Raw genomic sequence first — 21,235 nt, forward strand, 5'->3', positions numbered from 1 at the left:
GCCTCTGGCAAGAATTTTTTTTCCTTCTTAATTTAAAGTGTTCTCCTTTCTGAGCTTTGTCAGTCCTCTTCTGCCAGGCTTTTCTCTCTCTCCCTTTCTTTTCTTTCCTTTCCTTTCCTTTTCTTTTCTTTTTTTTTCTTTTCTTTTCTCTTCTCTTCTCATCTTTTCTTTCTTTCTCTCTCTCTTTCTCTTTCTCTCTCTCTCTCTTTCTTTCCCTTTCTTTCTTTCTTTCTTTCTTTCTTTCTTTCTTTCTTTCTTTCTTTCTTTCTTTCTTTCTTTCTCTCTCTCTCTCTCTCTCCCTCCCTCCCTCCTTCCCTTCCTCCCTCCCTTCCTTCCTTTTTTCCCTCCTTCCCTCCCTCCCTTCCTTCCTTCTCTCCCTCCCTCACTCCCTCCCTCCTTCTCTTCCTTCCTTTCTTCCTTCCTTCTCTCCCTCCCTCACTCCCTCCCTCCTTCCCTTCCTTCCTTTTTCCTTCTCTTTCTCTCTTAATCTGTTTCAATGCATTTTTTCTCAATTACACAAAATTGTTCTCTCCAACAGTGTAAAAGATGATTTTTTTCTTTTGGTAATGACTTAACATTACTAAATTTAAACACTACTTCTTGAAATTCTACTAACCAGGTAAAGGTTTGTTTTTGTTTTTCTCCAGAGGCATCATAAAACAATATATTATATATAATTTCTATTTGCTTAAACAAGAATGTTTCATTTTTGAAATTTACCTTAGCTCTTATTTTTATAATTATACAGCCAATTACTTTATATTCTCTACAGATCATATCTAGAAAACCGTATATGTTTACTAAATTTTAATATTATTTAGGATATATTTATTGTTGCTAAAATTCAAATAGCACATCACAATAAGTTCATTTTACACTTTTTTTTTGATCAGATTTTTGAGAGACATAATGGTATGAGCAATCACTATTGAAGAGTGGAATATTTTATCTTCTGAATGAAAATCACCTCTTCAATTGCTACCTCTTAAAAATAAAAGTCTTCATTGGTCAAGTATATATAATTATGCATTTCTTGATTCCTGTGTTGAATTCTAATATCAAATAATTTAATGTGCATTTTAAATTTGAGGAACAACTTTGGATACCTTCCTAAAAGTACCATTAACATTTTTATTTTAGAAATACATGATTTTCTCAATTTTGCTTTTTAGTAGACTTAAAATGACCAATGTAAATACCAGTCTTTTTGTTCTTAAAATTTTAAATCACAGGTCCAACTTCACTCTCTTTAATTCATCTTAAATTAGAAATTTAATTTGAAAAAAACTACAGTATTAGTTTATGTCATATTTGTGAATTAATTCATTATAAGTGTGAACTTCTCATTGTGGCCTTTTATGGTCTGGAGCAGTTTTGGAACTCAAATAACTTTTGGTTCAGTCATTGCTACATTGTCCTCTTTGATAGAGCAGAGACTATTGATGTGAAACTCTTAGGCCAAGAAAAGACGGAAGAAATTTGAAATATAATCCATAAACTATAAAAATAAGCTATTAGAAAATAAGTCTTACTGTATATAGCTGGTTGGCTAATTAATTAAATTATTGATTAAATATATTAAATCACTGAGCCAATTTTTGATGAACAAAAATGTTCTCTTACAGTCAGATTTAAACTAATATGCACATGTATGCCCAATTAGCTATTGTTTTCTTACCATGTTTATCCTCCATTTCTATTTTTTAAAATTCAGGATTAGTTTACTTTCAATTTGAAAGTACAACTCACTCAGAAATAACACACTGTGTATCTGCTAGCTTAAACAGGGTGGTTCCAGAAATGAACTCAGAATTAGCAAGTGTTGCAGTCTTTAATCTCTGTAATGATACTCAGGTCCAAATTATCTAGGGACTTTTAGCCCTTGATAACTCTTACAACATTTTTTTTCCTTCCTCCCTTAGTAAAAACAGGAGGCCAGCAGGAATAGTTGCCAGTAGTTTTGTTAACAAAATACAAGCTGTTTTTTTTAAAGCAGACTTCCTAAAACAAAAACAACAGAGAGATGCTTTTTCTTTACAGTTCATCTCTAAGATAACAAATAAGCTTTTATTAGAGCAAATACTAATGTCTCAAGAATGCACAGAATAAAAGTCTCATTGATTTTGTCTGTTTTCACAACTTAAGGTAATGGAATATTAATACCTACTGATCTCTACTTTATGTCTGTTATTCTGAATTCAAATTTATATTATACATCCACAGATATTATAGTTTAATGTCAATATGCCTTTTATTATTTGTTGTGGTATCCTGAAATTCTTCCAGAAAATAAATATATGTGTGTAAGTTTGTGTATGAGAGAGAGAAAAAGAGAGGGAGAAAGAGAGAGAGCCAGAGTCACAGGGAGATGACTGAGCTGTTCAAATGGTTTAAATGATACTAGAAATGGATGGTGTAAATAGCAAAATAGCACTGGAACTCTGAAATTTAGTTATTATTTTTATATTGAACTCAGCAAAGAGGTTATTTGGGACTGAAATTGTAGTCTTGACCCTGCAGAATGCACGGATAAGCTTAGTCAGTTTCATTATGTGCCCACTGTCCAAATTTGCTTTAACCACTGTTAAAGCACAGAGTCCACTGTTTTTATCTATTTATAGCTCATTGATTTTGTTTCATGTGCTCAAATCAAGCACTTTAATTTTAGAGTAACTTAAGGGGTATTTTATTTACTGGGTTCTCTTTAAAGCTAAGTCTCACAATGTAGGCTGATGAACATCATCAATTAAGTAACACAGATTCTGTTCATGTTACCATACACATTCTGTCATAACCATGAATCACCTATGATATTGCCCTGTCTATTGCAGGAAAAACAGAGGTTTCTGACAGATGTTCTGCATGAAGTGATGCTGCTTGATGGCTTGGCCACTTCCCATCCAGTGTCACAGGAAGTTCTACAGGCAACTGATATTGACAGGGTGTTTGACTGGATCGCATATAAAAAGGTGGGACTAGATAAGACCCAGGTGCCAATTGAATATTTCACTAACCTGGAGTAGCCAAAATATTTCATGCTAGATGTGTTATGTTCTTCTCTTCTGCCTGGCTGATAGAAATGGACTGTGAATTAGAAAACATGGAGTTACTAGGTTCATGTTGTGTTATGAATTAGTTCTTTGCTTCATAAATCAGTAAAATGGGGATGAGTGTTTGCTAAATAATGCATAGAAATATTAGAAGTATTAATGAATAAATGTTTGGAGACCCTATGTAAAATTGCTATACCAACGAAGTTATGTAAATGTCAGTTTTAATATATATATATATATATATATATATATATATATATATATATATATATATATTTGTATTTTTCTGAAGCTGGAAACGAGGAGAGACAGTCAGACAGACTCCCGCATGCGCCCGCCCGGGATCCACCCGGCACGCCCACCAGGGGCACGCTCTTCCCACCAGGGGGCGATGCTCTGTTGCGACCAAAGCCACTCTAGCGCCTGGGGCAGAGGCCAAGGAGCCATCCCCAGCGCTCGGGCTATCTTTGCTCCAATGGAGCCTCTGCTGCGGGAGGGGAAGAGAGAGACGGAGAGGAAGGAGAGGGGGAGGGGTGGAGAAGCAGATGGGCGCTTCTCCTGTGTGCCCTGGCCGGGAATCGAACCCCGGACTCCTGCACGCCAGGCCAATGCTCTACCACTGAGCCAACCGGCCAGGGCCAGTTTTAATATTATTAATGAGAGAACTGACCTATGTAGTAACAAGTTGTTTTTCCTGAATGCCCTTTAAATACTTACTTATTTTGATTGGCTGATGCAAATGGGTATAAGCAGTGACATGACCGGTATTTTATAAACATTGTATAAGAGAGGTTTTGGAGATTAAGCATGTTTCCTGAATATAAGCATAATAAATGAAAATTTAAAGAACTAAACTTCAAATGGCAGATATTTTGGACCAGTGACCAGACATAAAATAGGATATACTATGAGCTTTTTTTCATTGTTATTTGGATTAGGAATTCCCTTATACCTCTACTATATAAAAAAAAAAAAAATGTGTGAGTGGTGGTTGAGGGCAAGGGTGGAGGAGTTGTGTAGAGAGAATCGGACAAAAATTGCATCCAACTGCATATCCATGGTACCCTTCTCCCTGCAAAAACAGGGCGTTTAGGACTATAATTACATACATTTCTTGGTTTCAGTGTTACAGCCTAAAAAACATAGCACTACAGGTATAGGTAAGAGGCTGGAACCCATGACTCCATTTCAGAACAACAGTATGAACATGTACATCTGGTGTTTAACACTTAGTAGCCATTTAATAATTACTAAAGTAGTGTTAAAGTCTACTTCATCATTGGTGTAGTAGAGATTGAACTGCATTTATAGGATTTCTATATACTTTATTGATTTAATCATGTTTTAAGTTTTTAAAAAATGTTGCTAATATTTTTTCTTAAAAACAAGATATTTAAAATTATGACTAGACATCAAATAATAAGTCATCAGAATTCTTTGGTCTGATTATTTATTTATTTATTTATTTATGAGAGAGAGAGAGAGAGAGAGAGAGAGAGAGAGAAGGACAGATAGGAACAGACAGGAAGGGAGAGAGATGAGAAGCATCAATTCTTTGTTGTGGCACCTTAGTTGTTCATTGATTGGTTTCTCATATTTGCCTTGACTGTGGGGCTACAGCAGACTGAGTGACCCCTTGCTCTAGATGGCAACCTTGGGCTCAAGCTGGTGAACCTTGCTCAAACCAGATGAGCCCGTGTTCAAGTTGGCGACCTTGAGGTTTTGAACCTGGGTCCTCCGTGTCCCAGTCCAATGCTCTATCCACTGCACCACCACTTGGTCAGGCTGGTACGATAATTTAGATATAGTTTTACATTCAGAAAATCACTATCTCAGTGATTACTAGTTAATATTGTATGCTATAATATGTAAAGATACCAATTGTATTTGTAAATATATTTTCAGGCCCTGGCCGGTTGGCTCAGTGGTAGAGCGTCAGCCTGGCGTGCAGAAGTCCTGGGTTCGATTCCCGGCCAGGGCACACAGGAGAGGCGCCCATCTGCTTCTCCACCCCTCCCCCTCTCTTTCCTCTTTGTCTCTCTCTTCCCCTCCCACAGCTGAGGCTCCACTGGAGCAAAAGATGGCCCGGGCGCTGGGGATGGCTCCTTGGCCTCTGCCCCAGGTGCTAGAGTGGCTCTGGTCGAGACAGAGCGACGCCCCAGATGGGCCGAGCATCGCCCCCTGGTGGGCGTGCTGGGTGGATCCCGGTCGGGCGCATGCGGGAGTCTGTCTGACTGCCTCCCTGTTTCCAGCTTCAGAAAAATACAAAAAGAAAAAAGATATATATATATATTTTTTTTTTCAAGTAACTGATCATCACATTGGCTCAAAAGGAACATTTTGATGTTTTATAAAATATATGGAAGTGTAGAACATATTTAAAATATATATTAATATATTTAATTATATATATTATAATTATATATATAACTAATAAATTATTTTCTGCATTATATTTCAAGATTCAGTACAGTTAAAGAACTGAATATACATCCAACAAAATCTAGCCAAAACTGTCATCTAAAAATTAATATATATTTAAAATTATTTAATATTTTAATTATATTTATATATAATTTATTAAGATAACATGAGATGAGTTTAGAGACATCTCTAAAGTTATTTCCCACCTACCACAAATTCTAAAACTATTTGTAAATAACAATTACTTCAAGATGAATAATATCAGGAAAATATTGTGAACAATGCTGCCATAAACATGGAGGTGCATTTCTCCTTTTCAAACAGTGCTATGGTGCTCTTGGGGTATGTTCCTAAAAGTGGGATAGCTGGGTCAAAAGGCAGTTTGATTTTTAATTTTTTAAGGAATCTCCATACTGTTTTCCACAGTGGCTGCACCAGTCTGCATTCCCACCAGCAGTGCAGGAGGGTTCCCTTTTCTCCACATCCTCGCCAGCACTTATTCTGTGTTGTTTTGTTGATGAATGCCATTCTGACTTGTGTGAGGTGATATCTCATTGTAGTTTTAATTTGCATTTCTCTAATGATTAGTGATGTTGAGCATTTTTTCATATGCCTACTGGCCATCTGTATGTCTTTGGAGAAGTGTCTATTTATTTCTTTTGCCCATTTTTTGATTGGATTGTTTGTCATCCTGGTGTTGAGTTTTACAAGTTCTTTATAAATTTTGGTTATTAACCCCTTATCAGACGTATTGTTGAATATATTCTCCCATTGTGTAGTTTGTCTTTTTATTCTGTTCTTATTGTCTTTAGCTGTGCAAAAGCTTTTTAGTTTGATATAGTCCCATTTGTTTATCCTGTCTTTTATTTCACTTGCCCTTGGAGATAAATCAGCAAATATATTGCTGCACGAGATGTCGGAGAGCTTCCTGCCTATGTTTTCTTCTAAGATGCTTGTGGTTTCAGGGCTTAGTTTTAAGTCTTTTATCCATTTTGAGTTTATTTTTGTGAATGGTGTAAGTTGGTGGTCTAGTTTCATTTTTATGCAGGTAGATGTCCAATTTTTCCAACACTACATGTTAAAGAGGCTGTCTTTACTCCATTGTATGCTCTTACCTCCTTTGTCAAATATCAGTTGTCCATAAAGGTGTAGGTTTATTTCTGGGTTCTCTGTTCTGTTCCATTGATTTATATGCCTGTTCTTATGCCAGTCCAGGCTGTTTTGAGTACAGTGGCCTTGTGGTATAACTTGATATCAGGAAGTGTGATACCTCCCACTTTATTCTTCGTTTTCAAGATTACTGAGGCTATTTGTGTTCTTTTTATTGTCTTTTTTAAGTGACAATGCTATTGGTGTCATATTAGGAAATCTTAGATTAACTCAAGGCTATGAAGATTTTTCTTTTGTTTTTTCTTCTAGAAGTTTTATAGTTTTAGGTTTATATTTAAATCTCTGATTTCTTTGACCTAATTTTTACATGTGATGTGAAGTTTAAATCAAATAATTTTTATTTATTTATTTATTTTTGCATATGGATATCCAATTATTCAAGAACCATTTCCTGGACAGTCTATTTTCTCCCACTGATTTGCTTTCACACATTTGCTGAAAATCAGTGAACTATGTATATGTGAGTCTGTTTTCTCTCAGTAATATCATTTTCAGTTAATATAGCTTCATATTTATCCCTATATAGTTCATATTTTTAAGCTACTATAAATGCTATTGGTTTTAATTTCCATTTATGATTATTTTTTGTTCTATGTACAAATGCAATTAATTTTTGTATATTTATATTGTAATGCTCCTGATTTTAGGAAGAATACTTCCGTGTTTCAATATTAAGTATGATTTTGCCTCAAATATATATACACATATATATATATATTTTTAATTAAGTGAGAGGTGGGGAGGCAGGGAGGCAGAGAGACAGATTTCTGCATGTGCCCTGACCAGGATCCACCTGGCAAGCCCCCTACAAGACAGTGCTCTGCCCATCTGAGGCTGCTGCTCCATTCCTTGGCAACAGAGCTATTTTAGAGCCTGAGATGAAGCCATGGAGCCCTCTTCAGCTCCTGGGGCCAACTTGTTTGACCCATTCGAGCCATCGCTGTGGGAGAGGAAGAATGAGGGGTGGCAGAAACAGATAGTCGCTTCTCCTGTGTGCACTTACTGGAAATCAAACCCAGGACTTCCACATGCCAGGCCAATGCTCTACTGCTGAGCCAAACAGCCAGGGCCAAATGTGGAAAACTAACTCAAAGTGTCTTAAGCAATAAAAAGAAATTTGTTGACTGAATAACTGATAAGCCTGAGATTTAGTATTAGTTTTAGGAATGGTTGAATCCAGATATTTCATTCATGTCATCAGAAATCTATCTTTCATCAGCTTCATGGCTGGCTCTTTGCCTCTATGTGACATAATTTCTAGATAATTCTTAGGGAGGTGGTCCCCTACAAGTTTAGACTAATAAGGCACTCAATCTTATGATCCTAATCAACCCAGAGAAACAATAAACTTCCTCCATCACAACAGAATCTATTGGTCTTCAAAAGGGCTATGATTGGTTCTAATTAGGTAATAGATCACTACTGGCCAACCCCTATGTCATGGGCCAGAGATTCCCCAGGGACATTCTGACTGGCTAACATGGCTCATGAGCTCATCCTCTGAAGGAATAGGCCACATAATTGGAATGCCTATTATAGTCACTTGCAGTAGGGTTTCAAAAGAAAATGATGACTAGAAAAAAGTAATGGCTGCCAACCTTGAAATCTTAGGACTTTTGATAAAAATTAAGAATAAGATATAGTTACGGACGTAAGGTGAAAGGGAGTAACAAAGAGACAGAAAAAGAACTCTATTGTAGGGAAAATTCATAAAAGGAACAGCATAGTGATTGGATGAAATCAAGAATTTCAATATGGTCATAGAACAGTGAGGGTTTGGAGTAGTAGACAGACTTATGAGATAAGAAGGTCTTACCTTACTTAGAAGACTTTTTATGTAATACTAAGATGTTTGAACTTAATCCAGCAGGTCAAAAGAGTTTCAAACAGAGGAGTATAATAAAAATTTCATTCTAAAAAGAGTAATTCTGTAGGTGTAATAGGAACAGAAATAATATGATAAGTCTGGATATTTTAGAAGAGATTGTTGTTTCTAGAGTAATAGCATGTAGAACTTGTTATTTTTTTGTATTGCAGTAAGTAGCACTTAATAAAAACTTCTTGCCATTGCCCTTCTTTGCTCTCCTCCCTGAAAATTCATGTTACTGGGTAACATTAATCTCTGCTGCAAGTCAACCTCTCATTGCATTAGTGCTTTGCTGGCTTATTATGTCTTCTAATTATTCACTTAATAGTTATTTTAATTATTTTCACTTATGTTTTTTGTTATTCTTCCTCATAATAATTTTATTATACTTTAAATAACTTATTTATTTATTTATTTTAGAGAGAGAGAGGGAGAGAGAGAGATGAAGAGCATCGACTCATAGTTGCATCACTTTAGTTGTTCATTGATTACTTCTCATATGTACCTTGACCAGGGTGCTCCAGTCAAGCCAGTGACCCCTTGCTTAAACCCGTGACCTTGGGTTCAAGCCAGCGACCTTCAGGCTCAAGCCAGCAACCATGGGATTATGTCTATGATCTCATGCTCAAACTGGTGACCCCACACTCAAGCTGGATTAGCTCTCACTCAAGCTGGCAACCTTGAAGTTTTGAACCTGTGTCCTCAGCATCCCAGGTTGATGCTCTATTCATTGCACTACACTGTTAAGGCTCAAATAACTTTTTATATAAAAATATATATTAAGGATAGAGAAGATAATAGAAAAATAAAAGTTAAGAACCAGCTGGCCAGATACTAATTTTTGTGGATTTAAATTTATGACCTGAGTATTTTTAAAGAAATACTAAGTAATGTTCAATATGGATGGATAGTATCAAAGCCCGTGTTAAGTGAATTAAAAAAATTCTAAAATCACATACACAGTTTCAGTATGGGAAGAAAAAAAGTGGGAATTAGTCTTTAAAAAGAAAAGTTAAAAGAGTTACATCCAGTAAAGTTTTATAATAACAAATTTTCATTTTTAATAGTAGATTGACAATGAGGATGCTTTTATCCTAAAAGTGCAATGGAAATAGGAAAATATTGTGCATAGCTAGGAGGACTATAAAAGATAGATTGAGATACTTTCTTTTTCCTAAAAGCACCAAGGGAAATACGCATCAATGACCCAATGACCTGGCTGGTGAAAGTAAGTGAATGCTTATTAAATTTACATATGATGCCAAGTTGGAGAGGATTGCTACAAGCTTAGGAGATAGGAACAGATTTCAAAATGACTTAAGCAAATCAACCTTAGGAGACAGGAACAAATTTCAAAATGACTTAAGCAAATTTGAAGAGGATACTTTAAAAACACCAACACTTTTTAGCAAGTCTTATAGTAAGGTTGATATATTTTAGACACATAATGAAATTACACAGAGCAAAGGGAAAGATTTGCCAAGCGAAGAAATACCCACAAGGGTTCATGGCGAAAAGAAATAAAAAAGAATGTGTGGCAATTCACCTTGCAATACTCTACCAACATATTCCAGACTGAACATTTAAAAACATTTGTATGACTAAAAAGTACAATATATACAATTTCTATCATCTTTAGAAGTGAATATGAAAAGGCCAACCAGTTGTTCGCACTGTTGTCGTTCTGATATCAAGTTCCCCATCCACAGCATCATGTCAGCCAGGTCACGATTAGTCCATGGAGAGAGCAAGTACTAACTCTTTATACAGGACACAATGTTTCTCTAGGGAAAAAAAGTAATATGGTACCTTCTGTAAAGAATATAACACAGTAGACATAGAATATATGATATAAAAACAACAATTATGCTAAGAGTAACAGTAAAGCGTATCTATTATTTAATGAGCACTCATTACATACAAGGCATTTTGCGAAATACTTTGCATATATTATGCATCATCCCATTTACTCCTAACAGAAAACATGAAATGTGGGCATTTTCACACATTTTACTGGTGAGGAAACTGAGACTGAAGAGGTTATTTACATAGGGTCAGACATCCTGAAAGTGAGCAAGCCAAGATTTGAAGTCAGATCTCCCTAACTCCAAATTCTGGACTCTTATCTATAAAACTTTTCACCAATAAATAAATATGTTTTAAGAGAAATTATGATATGAACTAACTGTCGCAGTGGATGGCAACTCCAAGTTCTCAAGCCACCTTCGATCCTCTCTTTCATTCTACTTGTCAGAGAATCTGGTCTCTGATGTCAAAGTATTTCTAGAATCTAACTTCTTTCATCATTACTGTTTCTATGTGATCTGAATCACCATATAGTTTCCTAAAAGCTTTCTCTTATTCCAATCCTGCTCCTTGCAAATTCTATTTTTAACCAAATACTCAGAGTGATCTTTTAAAACACTTAAGTCACATAGTGCCATTTCTTTGTTTAGGATTCTGCAATGACTCGCTGTTAAAGTGAGAAAAAGAGGCAAAGTCTTAACAATGATTCACAAGGCACTATCTGATCTCCACTCATTCCATTTCCCCAAGCCCACACTGAATGAACTCCTGACCCTTTTTCTATCTCTTACCCTTTTGACTTCATCAGTTCTTACTGTCCTTTCACTCACGGTACTCCAGCTTTACCAGCTGTCTCACTTTCTCTGAAATCTAACAAACTCCCTACCATAGGAGGGCCTTATAACTGGCTGTTCCCTCTGTAGAGAATAATAGAATAACACATAGAATCGTGGTTCTCACTTGTTCTTGAAGCCTTTATTTAATTGTTCTTAAAGAGGTCACCCATTTTAAATGTCAGCTGATACTCTCTTTTTAATTTTTTTTTTTTTTTGTATTTTTTCTGAAGTTGGAAACAGGAAGACAGTCAGACAGACTCCCGCATGCGCCCGACCGGGATCCACCCGGCATGCCCACCAGGGGCAATGCTCTGCCCATCTGGGTCGTTGCTCTGTTGCAACCAGAGCCATTCTAGGCCTCAGGAAAAGGCCATAGAGCCATCCTCAGCACCCGGGCCAACTTTGCTCCAGTGGAGCCTCGGCTGCGGGAGGGGAAGAGAGAGGCAGAGAGGAAGGAGAGGAGAAGCAGATGGGTGCTTCTCCTGTGTGCCCTGGCCTGGAATTAAACCTGGGACTCCTGCATGCCAGGTCGATGCTCTACCACTGAGCCAACCGGCCAGGGCCAAAACGGGGGCTTTTTAAATTTTTTCGTCATCTATTTCCCTGAGTCTGATCCACTTACTGTTTTGTTCCATTGTACTGATCACCTTCTAACATATAATACAAATTTATTCAATATTATGTTTACTATATTATCTGGCTTCCTTCTTTCCCCATTAAATATGAGTTTCATAAAAAGAAAGATCTGTGTTTGTTTTTTACTGTTTTCCAGTATTTATTCTACTGCCTGCATGTAGTAGGTATTCAATGAGTATTTGTTGAGCTGAATTAAAGTAAATGTCAGAGAAGCAATAGAAGCAAAACATTATGGTGTTTTAGGGGGAAAATCCCATCTGTTTATAAGAACTAAGAAGAGTTGGCACTTGAAATAGGATTAAAGAGTTTTAGATGTAATTCCATATGAATTCTAAAGGGGAAAAGAAAATTGTGTTGTCCAGTCATTCTGTTTTCTAATGGGTTCTGTCACATGTGGCCAGATCCCTCCCCCCTGGACCTCACAACTCCCTATTTTGTCAGCTCAACTCTTCTCCTGCTGTTTGGCATTCTCCTGCCTTGGGCACAATCAATTCCCTATTCTGCAAATGTTTCCAGCTTTTATTATTCTAAACAGATCCTTTTTTTTTTTTTTTGATACTAACATTTTTTTTATTTTTTTTAACAGAGACAGAGAGTCAGAGAGAGGGATAGATAGGGACAGACAAACAGGAACGGAGAGAGATGAGAAGCATCAATCATTAGTTTTTTGTTGCTACACCTTAGTTGTTCATTGATTGCTTTCTAATATGTGCCTTGATCGTGGGGTTACAGCAGACCAAGTAACCCCTTGCTTCAAGTCAGCGTCCTTGGGCTCAAGCTGGTGAGCTTTGCTCAAACCAAATGAGCCTGCGCTCAAGCTGGCATTCTTGGGCTCAAGCTGGTGAACCTTGCTCAAACCAGATGAGCCTGCGCTCAAGCTGGTGACCTCGGGGTCTCGAACCTGGGTCCTCCTCATCTCAGACCGACACTATATCCAGTGCGCCACCGCTGGTCAGGCCAGATCCTTCTTTTTAGCATGTGCTTTCTCTATTTACAGTCTACATACATATTATAAAATGAATGTAATTGATTACTATTTTGTCCTCTTTAACACATTTGCACGTGCCTGATGCATTATATATGTATAGCTATCCAGGTTAACTAGAGCACATGATCATTTCTGTAAAACAGATTTACAGTAGGCATTTTGGTCAGGTATAGAACAACAATATTGCGGCAAGTAGGAGGAATAATAGTATCTATTGTTTTCTGAGAATATTTTCCACTGGAAGCCACTTAATAATGTCATTGAATCTTCCACTCCTGTAAAATAGATATTATCATATCTAATTTACATAAGAGTAAACAGAGGCCCAGGGAGTTTAAGGATGTCCTCAGGCTCCCAGGTCAGAGCTGGAATTCACATATCACTGTTTTTAATTCATGCTTTTTTCACTCTGCCAGGATACTTTCTTTAACTAATTGCCTATTATGCCACTGTTTCAGTAGGAAATACAATCTGGGTTATAGTCTTTTTATAAAGGAAGAAATTTTCCCTGAATAAAAAGTATAATATTTTAAAATAAATAATATACTGGCATGCAAACCAAAACTAAGAGTTATGAAATCCAGGAAGTAATAATCACTTATGATTACTCCTTATAAAGAGAATGTGAAGCAGTTTAAAGAGACTGAGAAAAATTAAGCAAAGAACAGAAAGAGGGATGGAAGGAAAGAAAAGGATTGATTTAGAAACAATTGGGGATAAATCCTAGCAAAAAAGCTGCAGAACTTACATATGCCCATCCTGAAGGACAAAGGATTTAGGGACAACATAATGATTGGCTCTAATAGGTAACTGCTCATTATAGGAAATCTACTCACTAGTTCTTTGTCAACATCAAGGTCAAAGTAAGATAAATGGTCTTAATTTACAGGTAGAAATTTCAGTTTATCTGAGAAAGAACTTAACATAAAAGACAAAACAATAAGTGGATCAGACTAAGGAAATTAGATGACAAAATAAAGACAGTATCATCTGATCAGGCGGTGGTGCAGTGGATAGAGCATCAGACTGGGATACAGAGGACCCAGGTTGGAAACCCTGAGGTTGCCGGCTTGAGCAAGGGATCACTTGGTCTGCTGTAGCCCCCCCAATCAAGGCACATATAAGAAAGCAATCAATGAACAACAAAGGTGCCGCAACAAAGAACTGATGCTTCTCATCTCTCTCCCTTCCTGTCTGTCCCTATGTGTCCCTCTCTCTGTCTCTCTCTCTCTCTGTCTCTGTCACACACACAAAAAGGAGGGTGTCAGTTGACATTAAAATGGGTGACCTCTTTGAGAACAATTAAATAAAGGTTTCAAGGATAACAAGTGAGAACCATGATCCTATGTGAAGTAGCATCATTTCCTACAGAGGGAACAGCCAGTTGGAAGGCCCTTGTGTGGTAGAGAGTTAATTGGATTTCAGAGAAAGTGAGAGAGCTGGTAAAGCAGGAGTACCATGAGTGGAAGGAAAGTAAGAAAGAATGAGTCAGAAGGGTCAGGATAGCATAAGGGTCAGGAGTTCACAGGGGGCTTGCTTTGTCCTTTCTAGTCACTTGTACTTCTCTTCACTAGTTGGTCTTCTCTGATTTAGATTTACTTGATGAGATTGAAAGAAAAAGGTATGGGCTTGATAAAAATAAACAGGTTACTCAACAGTGTAAGCAATGGATTATTATTTTATCTGGCCCCACTGTGTCTTGTTTTGTTAGTAATGGTTTAGTATGCTGGTTTTGAATACTTCTGCTACACAGTTTCTGTTTGTACTTTTTATTTTTCTGGAATGCTTAGGAGGTACAGTGTTGGTTTTGACTTAATCTTCTGCTCTTTTTGTGAAAGCCAGAGTAGTGATCACACAATATAAGGAGCTTAAGAGCCGGAGCTTTAAGTCTTAGCTTGCAGAAGTTGCTTGTATTGAGATTCTGCTTCTGTGGCTTTTTGAAACACTTTCTTTTTCTTTTAATTTTATTTAGTCAATTAATTTAACAGGGTGACATTGGTCAACCAGAGTACATAGATTTAGAGAAAACATCTCCAGATTATTTTGACAGTTGATTATGTTATATACCCATCACCCAAAGTCAAATTGTCCTCCGTCACCTTTTATTTGGTTTTCTTTATGCCCCTCCTCTCTCCCCACCCCCCCTCCTCTCCTCCCTTCCCCTGGTAACCATTGCACTCTTATCTACGTCCATGAGTCTCAATTCTGTGTCCCACCTATGTATGGAATCATACAGTTCTTAGTTTTTTCTGATTTACCTATTTCACTCAGTATAATGTTATCAAGGTCCATCCATGTTGTCATAAATGATCTTATGTCATCATTTCTTATGGCTGAGTAGTATTCCATAGTATATATGTACCACATCCCTTTATCCAATCATCTATTGAAGGGCTTTTTGGTTGGTTCCATGTCTTGGCCACTGTGAACAATGCTACGATGAACATGGGGCTGCATGTGTCTTTATGTACCAATGTTTTTGAGTGTTGGGGGTATATACCCAGTAGAGGAATTGCTGGGTCATATGGTAGTTCTATTTTTAATTTTTTGAGGATCCACCATACTTTCTTCCATAATAGTTGTACTACTTTACATTCCCACCAACAGTGAATGAGGGTTCCTTTTTCTCCACAGCCTCTCCAACACTTGTTATTTTACCTGTCTTGTTAATAACAGCTAATCTAACAGGTGGGAGGTGGTATCTAATTATAGTTTTGATTTGTATTTCTCTAATAGCTGGTGAAGATGAGCATCTCTCACATATCTATTGGCCATTTGTATTTCTTCTTGGGAGAAGTGTCTGTTCACATTCTCTTCCCATTTTTTTATTGGATTGTTTGCTTGTTTGTTGTTGAGTTTGTAAGTTCTTTGTATATTTTTTATATTAGGCCCTTATCTGAGCTGTTGTTTGAAAATATCATCTCCCATTTAGTAGGATGTCTGTTTGTTTTGTTGTCAGTGTCTTTTGCTGTGCAGAAGCTTCTTAGTTTGATGTAGTTCCATTCATTTATTTTTGCCTTTACTTCCCTTGCCTTTGGAGTAAAATTCATAAAATGTTCTCTACGGCCAAGGTCCATGAGTTTAGCACCTATGTTTTCTTCTATGTAATTTATTGCTGAAATACTTTCTTAGCTGCAGTTATTTTTAGTCTTTTGCCTTCAGGGGCAGGGGAGAAATAAAGCCTAATTCTAATGACTTTTGCAATGGTTCATTCATGATAGACTTCATTCATAGTCATAATTAAAAATAAAAAGTACCATTTCAATTAGTATAAATTAGTATAAAATATTGTGTATTTTATTTCACAATAAAATACAAAGAGTATTTTATTGCTGCAACTTGCTCATCCTGCAACTAAATGCACCTTTAATTCTACTAGGTTGGAAGGCAGCTATAATGTATCTCAGAAACAAATGGGCTTCTGTTAACAGAACAAGGTCAATTCAGTTAGGAGACTTGTGAATCTGAAATTGACTTATAGGGGATAGTCAGAGTAAAAAGCAATTGAAGATAAAAACTAAAAACAATTGGCAATCAGCCAATGTATATTTCTCCCTTTCACATAAGGGAATTGCATTGTTTTGAATAGATTTTCTAGAATAATGGGATTCTACTGTGGTTAGAAAAAGGACAAGTAAAGTTAGGAATAAATTAAGGTTAAAAAGGATAAATAATCAGGGCAACTGGAATTAAGCGTTGACATTTTGACAAATGAGAAGTATAGAAGGAAAAAGAAAGCAGAAAAAGAACTATCTTTTCACAAAAAGAATCTTTGGAGAAAATAAAGAATAAAAATATTTATAATATAAACAATGTATATACTTATTACAATGGAATAGATTAGAAGAGGTTGAATTGAATTAAATTTTCCTGAGGAATAATGATGACTAGGTTGTGTTTAGCATCTGATGAATTCATCCTTTTACCCAGCATGACCACCACCAGCTTTTAATCAACTACACACGGCATATTGATGTAATATAAAAATCTTCAGAAGCCCTTTATGGTTACTAATGTAACACTTAAGTTCAAAAGAGATATCCCCCAACTGTTTTAACGTTACAAACCCTTCTAATTACCCTTTCATGTGAACTCAAAGATTGTCTATTTTTTATTACTAAAAAAATTGTACCTACCAAGTATTAAAAAATTTACCTCTATATTATTTAATGACACAGAAGTCTCAATCAGAGTTTTTATTTCAAACAGGCTAAATTGTGTTTTTATGAAGGGTTGATACAATTCTAGTTAAACAAGATAAAACCTGTTTGTTTCATACAGCTTTTTTGAAGGTAAATATACTATTTCCCCTTAAATAATGAAAATATATCTTTGGAGACACTTTCACAGATGTTTTCATAGATTCTTTCAGAGAAGGCTAAGGGTCATTTGATAAAATACTGAAAAAATTAGAGCTTTTATGTTTTTTACACTTATTATAATTTATTCTATTACATAATTCCTGGTAACATTTAATCAAATTTTTGCTCTTTTTTTCTTTTTAAAAATAGAAGTTTTTCAAATTTTTTGAGCTGTCTTTATGTCAGCTTTAGAAGGCTTGACTGTGATTTCATACAACCTATCCTTACCTTTAAAGAACAGAGATTTTAAAATATACTGAAGCTCGCTTTTATCTAGAGAGCATTTTCCAACCAGGAGAATTTGAGGACAATTTTCAAGGCTTCACAGAAATACAAAAAGAAGACAAAGTCGAAGGTGAGAAGTTTAATGGGAGCCCTCCCATAAAGCCAGGACCTTAAAAAACTATACCTTCAGCATACAGATAAACTAGAAATAAACCTATCTCTTCTCACAGAAAACGACAAAGAAATTGTTTCAAACTTGCACAGCAAGTAGAGAAGGAACGAAAATTTGCCCTGAAAATTTGTAGCCACAAGTAACTCTTGCATGGCATTATAACTTAAACAAAAACACTCTTGGTATATTATAGACATTAATACAGGAATATAATTTAAATTAATTAAGTTAATTATTTTATTATTTTTAAATATTACTGATTTTTTTTAGAGAGAGGAAAAGAGAGAGAAACATTGATTTGTTGTTCCCCTTATTTATGCATTCATTGGTTGATTCTTATATGTCCCCTGACCATAGATTGAACTTAACCTTGGGGTATGATGATGCTCTAACCAACAGTGCTAAACAGCCAGGGCTTTAATATAAACTTAGTTTTAAATTAAAATCCTAGACTAAAGATGCCCCTAGATGCCAGACAGAAACTAAAACAAATCCTTTCTAGAAACACATGCCTTCATATCACATCTCAAAATGTTTTCACAGATGAATCCCAAGGAAAAAGAGCATCTCATGATCAAATATAATGAAGCACACAAGGAAATAAGACTCTATGATCATGAGATAGTTGAAATAATTGAGAACAGAATTATTCATCTATGTGATTAAAATATTGGATATGTTAGACATAGAGTGTACAATAGTATATTAATAAATTTGAGAAAATTGAAAGAAGCTTGAAAACATAAGCAAAATGCAAGCAGATTTTAAAAATAACTAATGAGGATTCCTAGAAATACAAATGCAATAACTGCATTAAAAAATATAATACAGGCCTGAACTGTGGGGCACAGTGGATAAAACATTGACCTGGAATGATGAAGTTGCCCATTTGAAACCCTGGGCTTGCCCGGTCAAGGTACATATGGGAGTTGATGCTTCCTGTTCCTCCCCTTTCTCTTTCTCTTTCTCTTTCTCTTTCTCTCTCTCTCTTCTCTCTAAAATGAATAAAATATTTTAAAAATATAGTACAGATGGTAGATGATTTATCACAATTAGAAAGAGCTGAAGAGAGAGTTATAAATAGGAAGATAGAACTGAAGACTAACCACAATGAAGCATAAAGAAGCAAAGAGATGGCAAACATAGAAGAGAAGTTAAAGACAGGAGTAAGAAATGAACTGGTCTAACAAATGGGTCATACATAGACTTAAAGCTTAGCTTTGCTTACATTTTTCCTCCTTTGTTCTTTATCAAATTGTTACTTTTTAGTTACAGGGACTAAAGTTTTTGCTTCAAACAAATGGTGTCATTTTTAGAAATGGAGCTTGGAGTTTGATCTCAAATTATTTTTACCTTAATGAATTTCACCTATCAAGAAACATTGTTTTATTATCTTTATTCTCTTTTATTATCATCTTAAAAGCTTGAACAATATGAAAGAATTATATTAATTTAAAAATTGAACACAGTATACTTTTTATATTAATAGTTATTATTTATTGAGTGCTCATTATGTTACCAGAGTTTTACTATATATCATTCCATTTAAATATTACATCAAGCTAGAGTAGTTACATTTTTTTTTGCCTTAAGCTCATACAGCTCATAAGTAAAAGAACCAAGATTTCAACCAAACCTATCTGAATACAAAGTTTGTTCTCTCATTGCCCAATCACATTGTCAAATAGATGTTTGACTTTCACAGTAGAAAAGGTTACACATTTATTTAAATAATTTTGTCTTTCATCAGATCATCTCCTTACTCTGTTGAAGTGATCTTTAGATACAATTCATTACCTGTCCAAGGAAACCAGTTTCATTATTTCATGGTTCCTGAGGGGTCTACCTTGACCGAATATTTTTATTTTCTTTGTCCTTACTTCTCATCAATCCTTATGTAACCATCTTAGCCCTTTATGGCTTGCCGCCTTCTACATTTCAGCCAACAACCTACAGATCCTCAGAAAAATTTTAAACCAAGACTCTCTTGATGCTCAAAGGCCAGAAGTAGAGATGTGTATGGGCTGGTGTGGAGCTTCGAGGATCTATGTGATTCTGGGAAGCATGAGTAGGCTTCTGTAGAGTAGAGCACATAAGAAGCAGACAGCTTGTGCAACTCAGTTGTACACTGCCTCACAGCTGTAAATTTCAATAGGATGCAGTTATTTCAGTGCCATAAGAATATATGGTTTCTTTGAAGAAATAATTCTAAAACTGAGGTAAAAAAAAAAAAAGAATATATGGCCTAAAGTGAAGAATTTTTGGCATGTAGCCTTCTGGTTAATACTATAAAGATAAACCAAAGCAAAGCAATGATCAAGCAATTGAATGTCCATGTTTTGCTGACATATTCACAGAACTGTTCTAGGCCCATAATTTTAAGATGAAATATACAAACATTCATTGCCACATCATTTTCCTTTTAGAAGGACATCACTCCCAGAAAAAAACTTTGTGAATAAATTGAAGCAGTTTAAACTATTTCAGTAGTCATATTTGTTAAGAGTATAAATGAAAGTTTTAAGTGTTATCTGATTTCTAAGAATTATTTCATTCTTAGAAACGATGATAACATTGTTGGGGGAAAGTTAGCATATTTAAAGGTATTCATATCTGAAAAAAATCTCAGTTAAGTCTTATCCTATAAAACTCTATAACAATTACTTTTATATAAATTATTTATATATTATAAGGTAAGTAAATATCAGAGTCAAGATTCATACACTGACAATTCTATATGTGCTTTTAGTCAAATACACTACATTACAAATAGACTGGTAATCCTTTGCTTTCTTTTTATATATACATAGCACATTGTTCATAAAACATGCAGACACTCATGTTTTTCTAGTAGAGCTGTTATATTTTGTAATTATTTGTATATATCTGTGTAATTAGTCCTCCTCTGTTTTCCTAAATCAAAGCTTTAGTAATATTTTAGTTATTACTTACTTCAGAGTCTTATAGTGAGCACACAACAAACACTTGTAGTTTGAATGAATTTTAACAATGATTAATATAACCCTCTAAAGTTACCTTTAATGTAGTTATATAACCCTTTAATGTAGTTATATAAATCTAATTTCTAGCTGTTTCAGATTCCTGACAGCTATGACCTTTAGGACACTGTTTTTTTATTTTAAATTATTATTTTTTATTTATTCATATTTTTAGAGAGGAGAGACAGAGAAAGAGGCCGGGGGGGGGGGGGAGGTTAGCAGGAAGCATCAACTCCCATATGTGCCTTGACCAGGCAAGCCCAGGGTTTCGAACCGGTAACCTCAGCATTCCAAGTTGACACTATCCAATGTGCACCACAAGTCAGGCTGTTTTTTATTTTAAACATTTAGCATGAAAAAAAGAAATAAATGTGACTTTGTACTATTAAGTAAACTCATGCTTTATTGCATGATATTTTCCTTTTTAAAAGTTCTTTAGTTTGAAGTATATATTTGCACTTTTCCTGAAAAATAATACAGGGTCAAACTTCTTTTGCTTGTCTTGAATTATTTTCCTTAAGCATTATCTGGTATTTCCTTAGTCTGCAATCTGTGATTTCTTCGACGCACCTGGGGAGAAGTTTGGACTGTTCAGAGCACGCCCCTCACCTGTGAGATGAGGGCCAGAAAAACAAGGAGCACACCTGCCTTCAGCATGCCTTGCTGCCTGTGTCAGAGGTAGCTCATAGTCGGACAGA

At 35.6% G+C, this 21,235-nt stretch overlaps 1 protein-coding gene across 1 annotated transcript in view; it reads left to right on the plus strand.

Annotated features, from left to right (window-relative positions):
* Nucleotides 1-21,235, plus strand: part of TRHDE (thyrotropin releasing hormone degrading enzyme) — a 458,543-nt gene that overhangs the window by 265,806 nt on the left and 171,502 nt on the right. Inside the window, exon 6 of the mRNA XM_066365808.1 lies at nucleotides 2,832-2,969. Within this exon, the coding sequence (XP_066221905.1) occupies nucleotides 2,832-2,969 (138 nt within the window). The remainder of the gene's footprint in view (nucleotides 1-2,831; nucleotides 2,970-21,235) is intronic.

The sequence above is a fragment of the Saccopteryx leptura genome, chromosome 2, assembly GCF_036850995.1.
Source record: "Saccopteryx leptura isolate mSacLep1 chromosome 2, mSacLep1_pri_phased_curated, whole genome shotgun sequence".
NCBI lineage: Eukaryota > Metazoa > Chordata > Mammalia > Chiroptera > Emballonuridae > Saccopteryx > Saccopteryx leptura.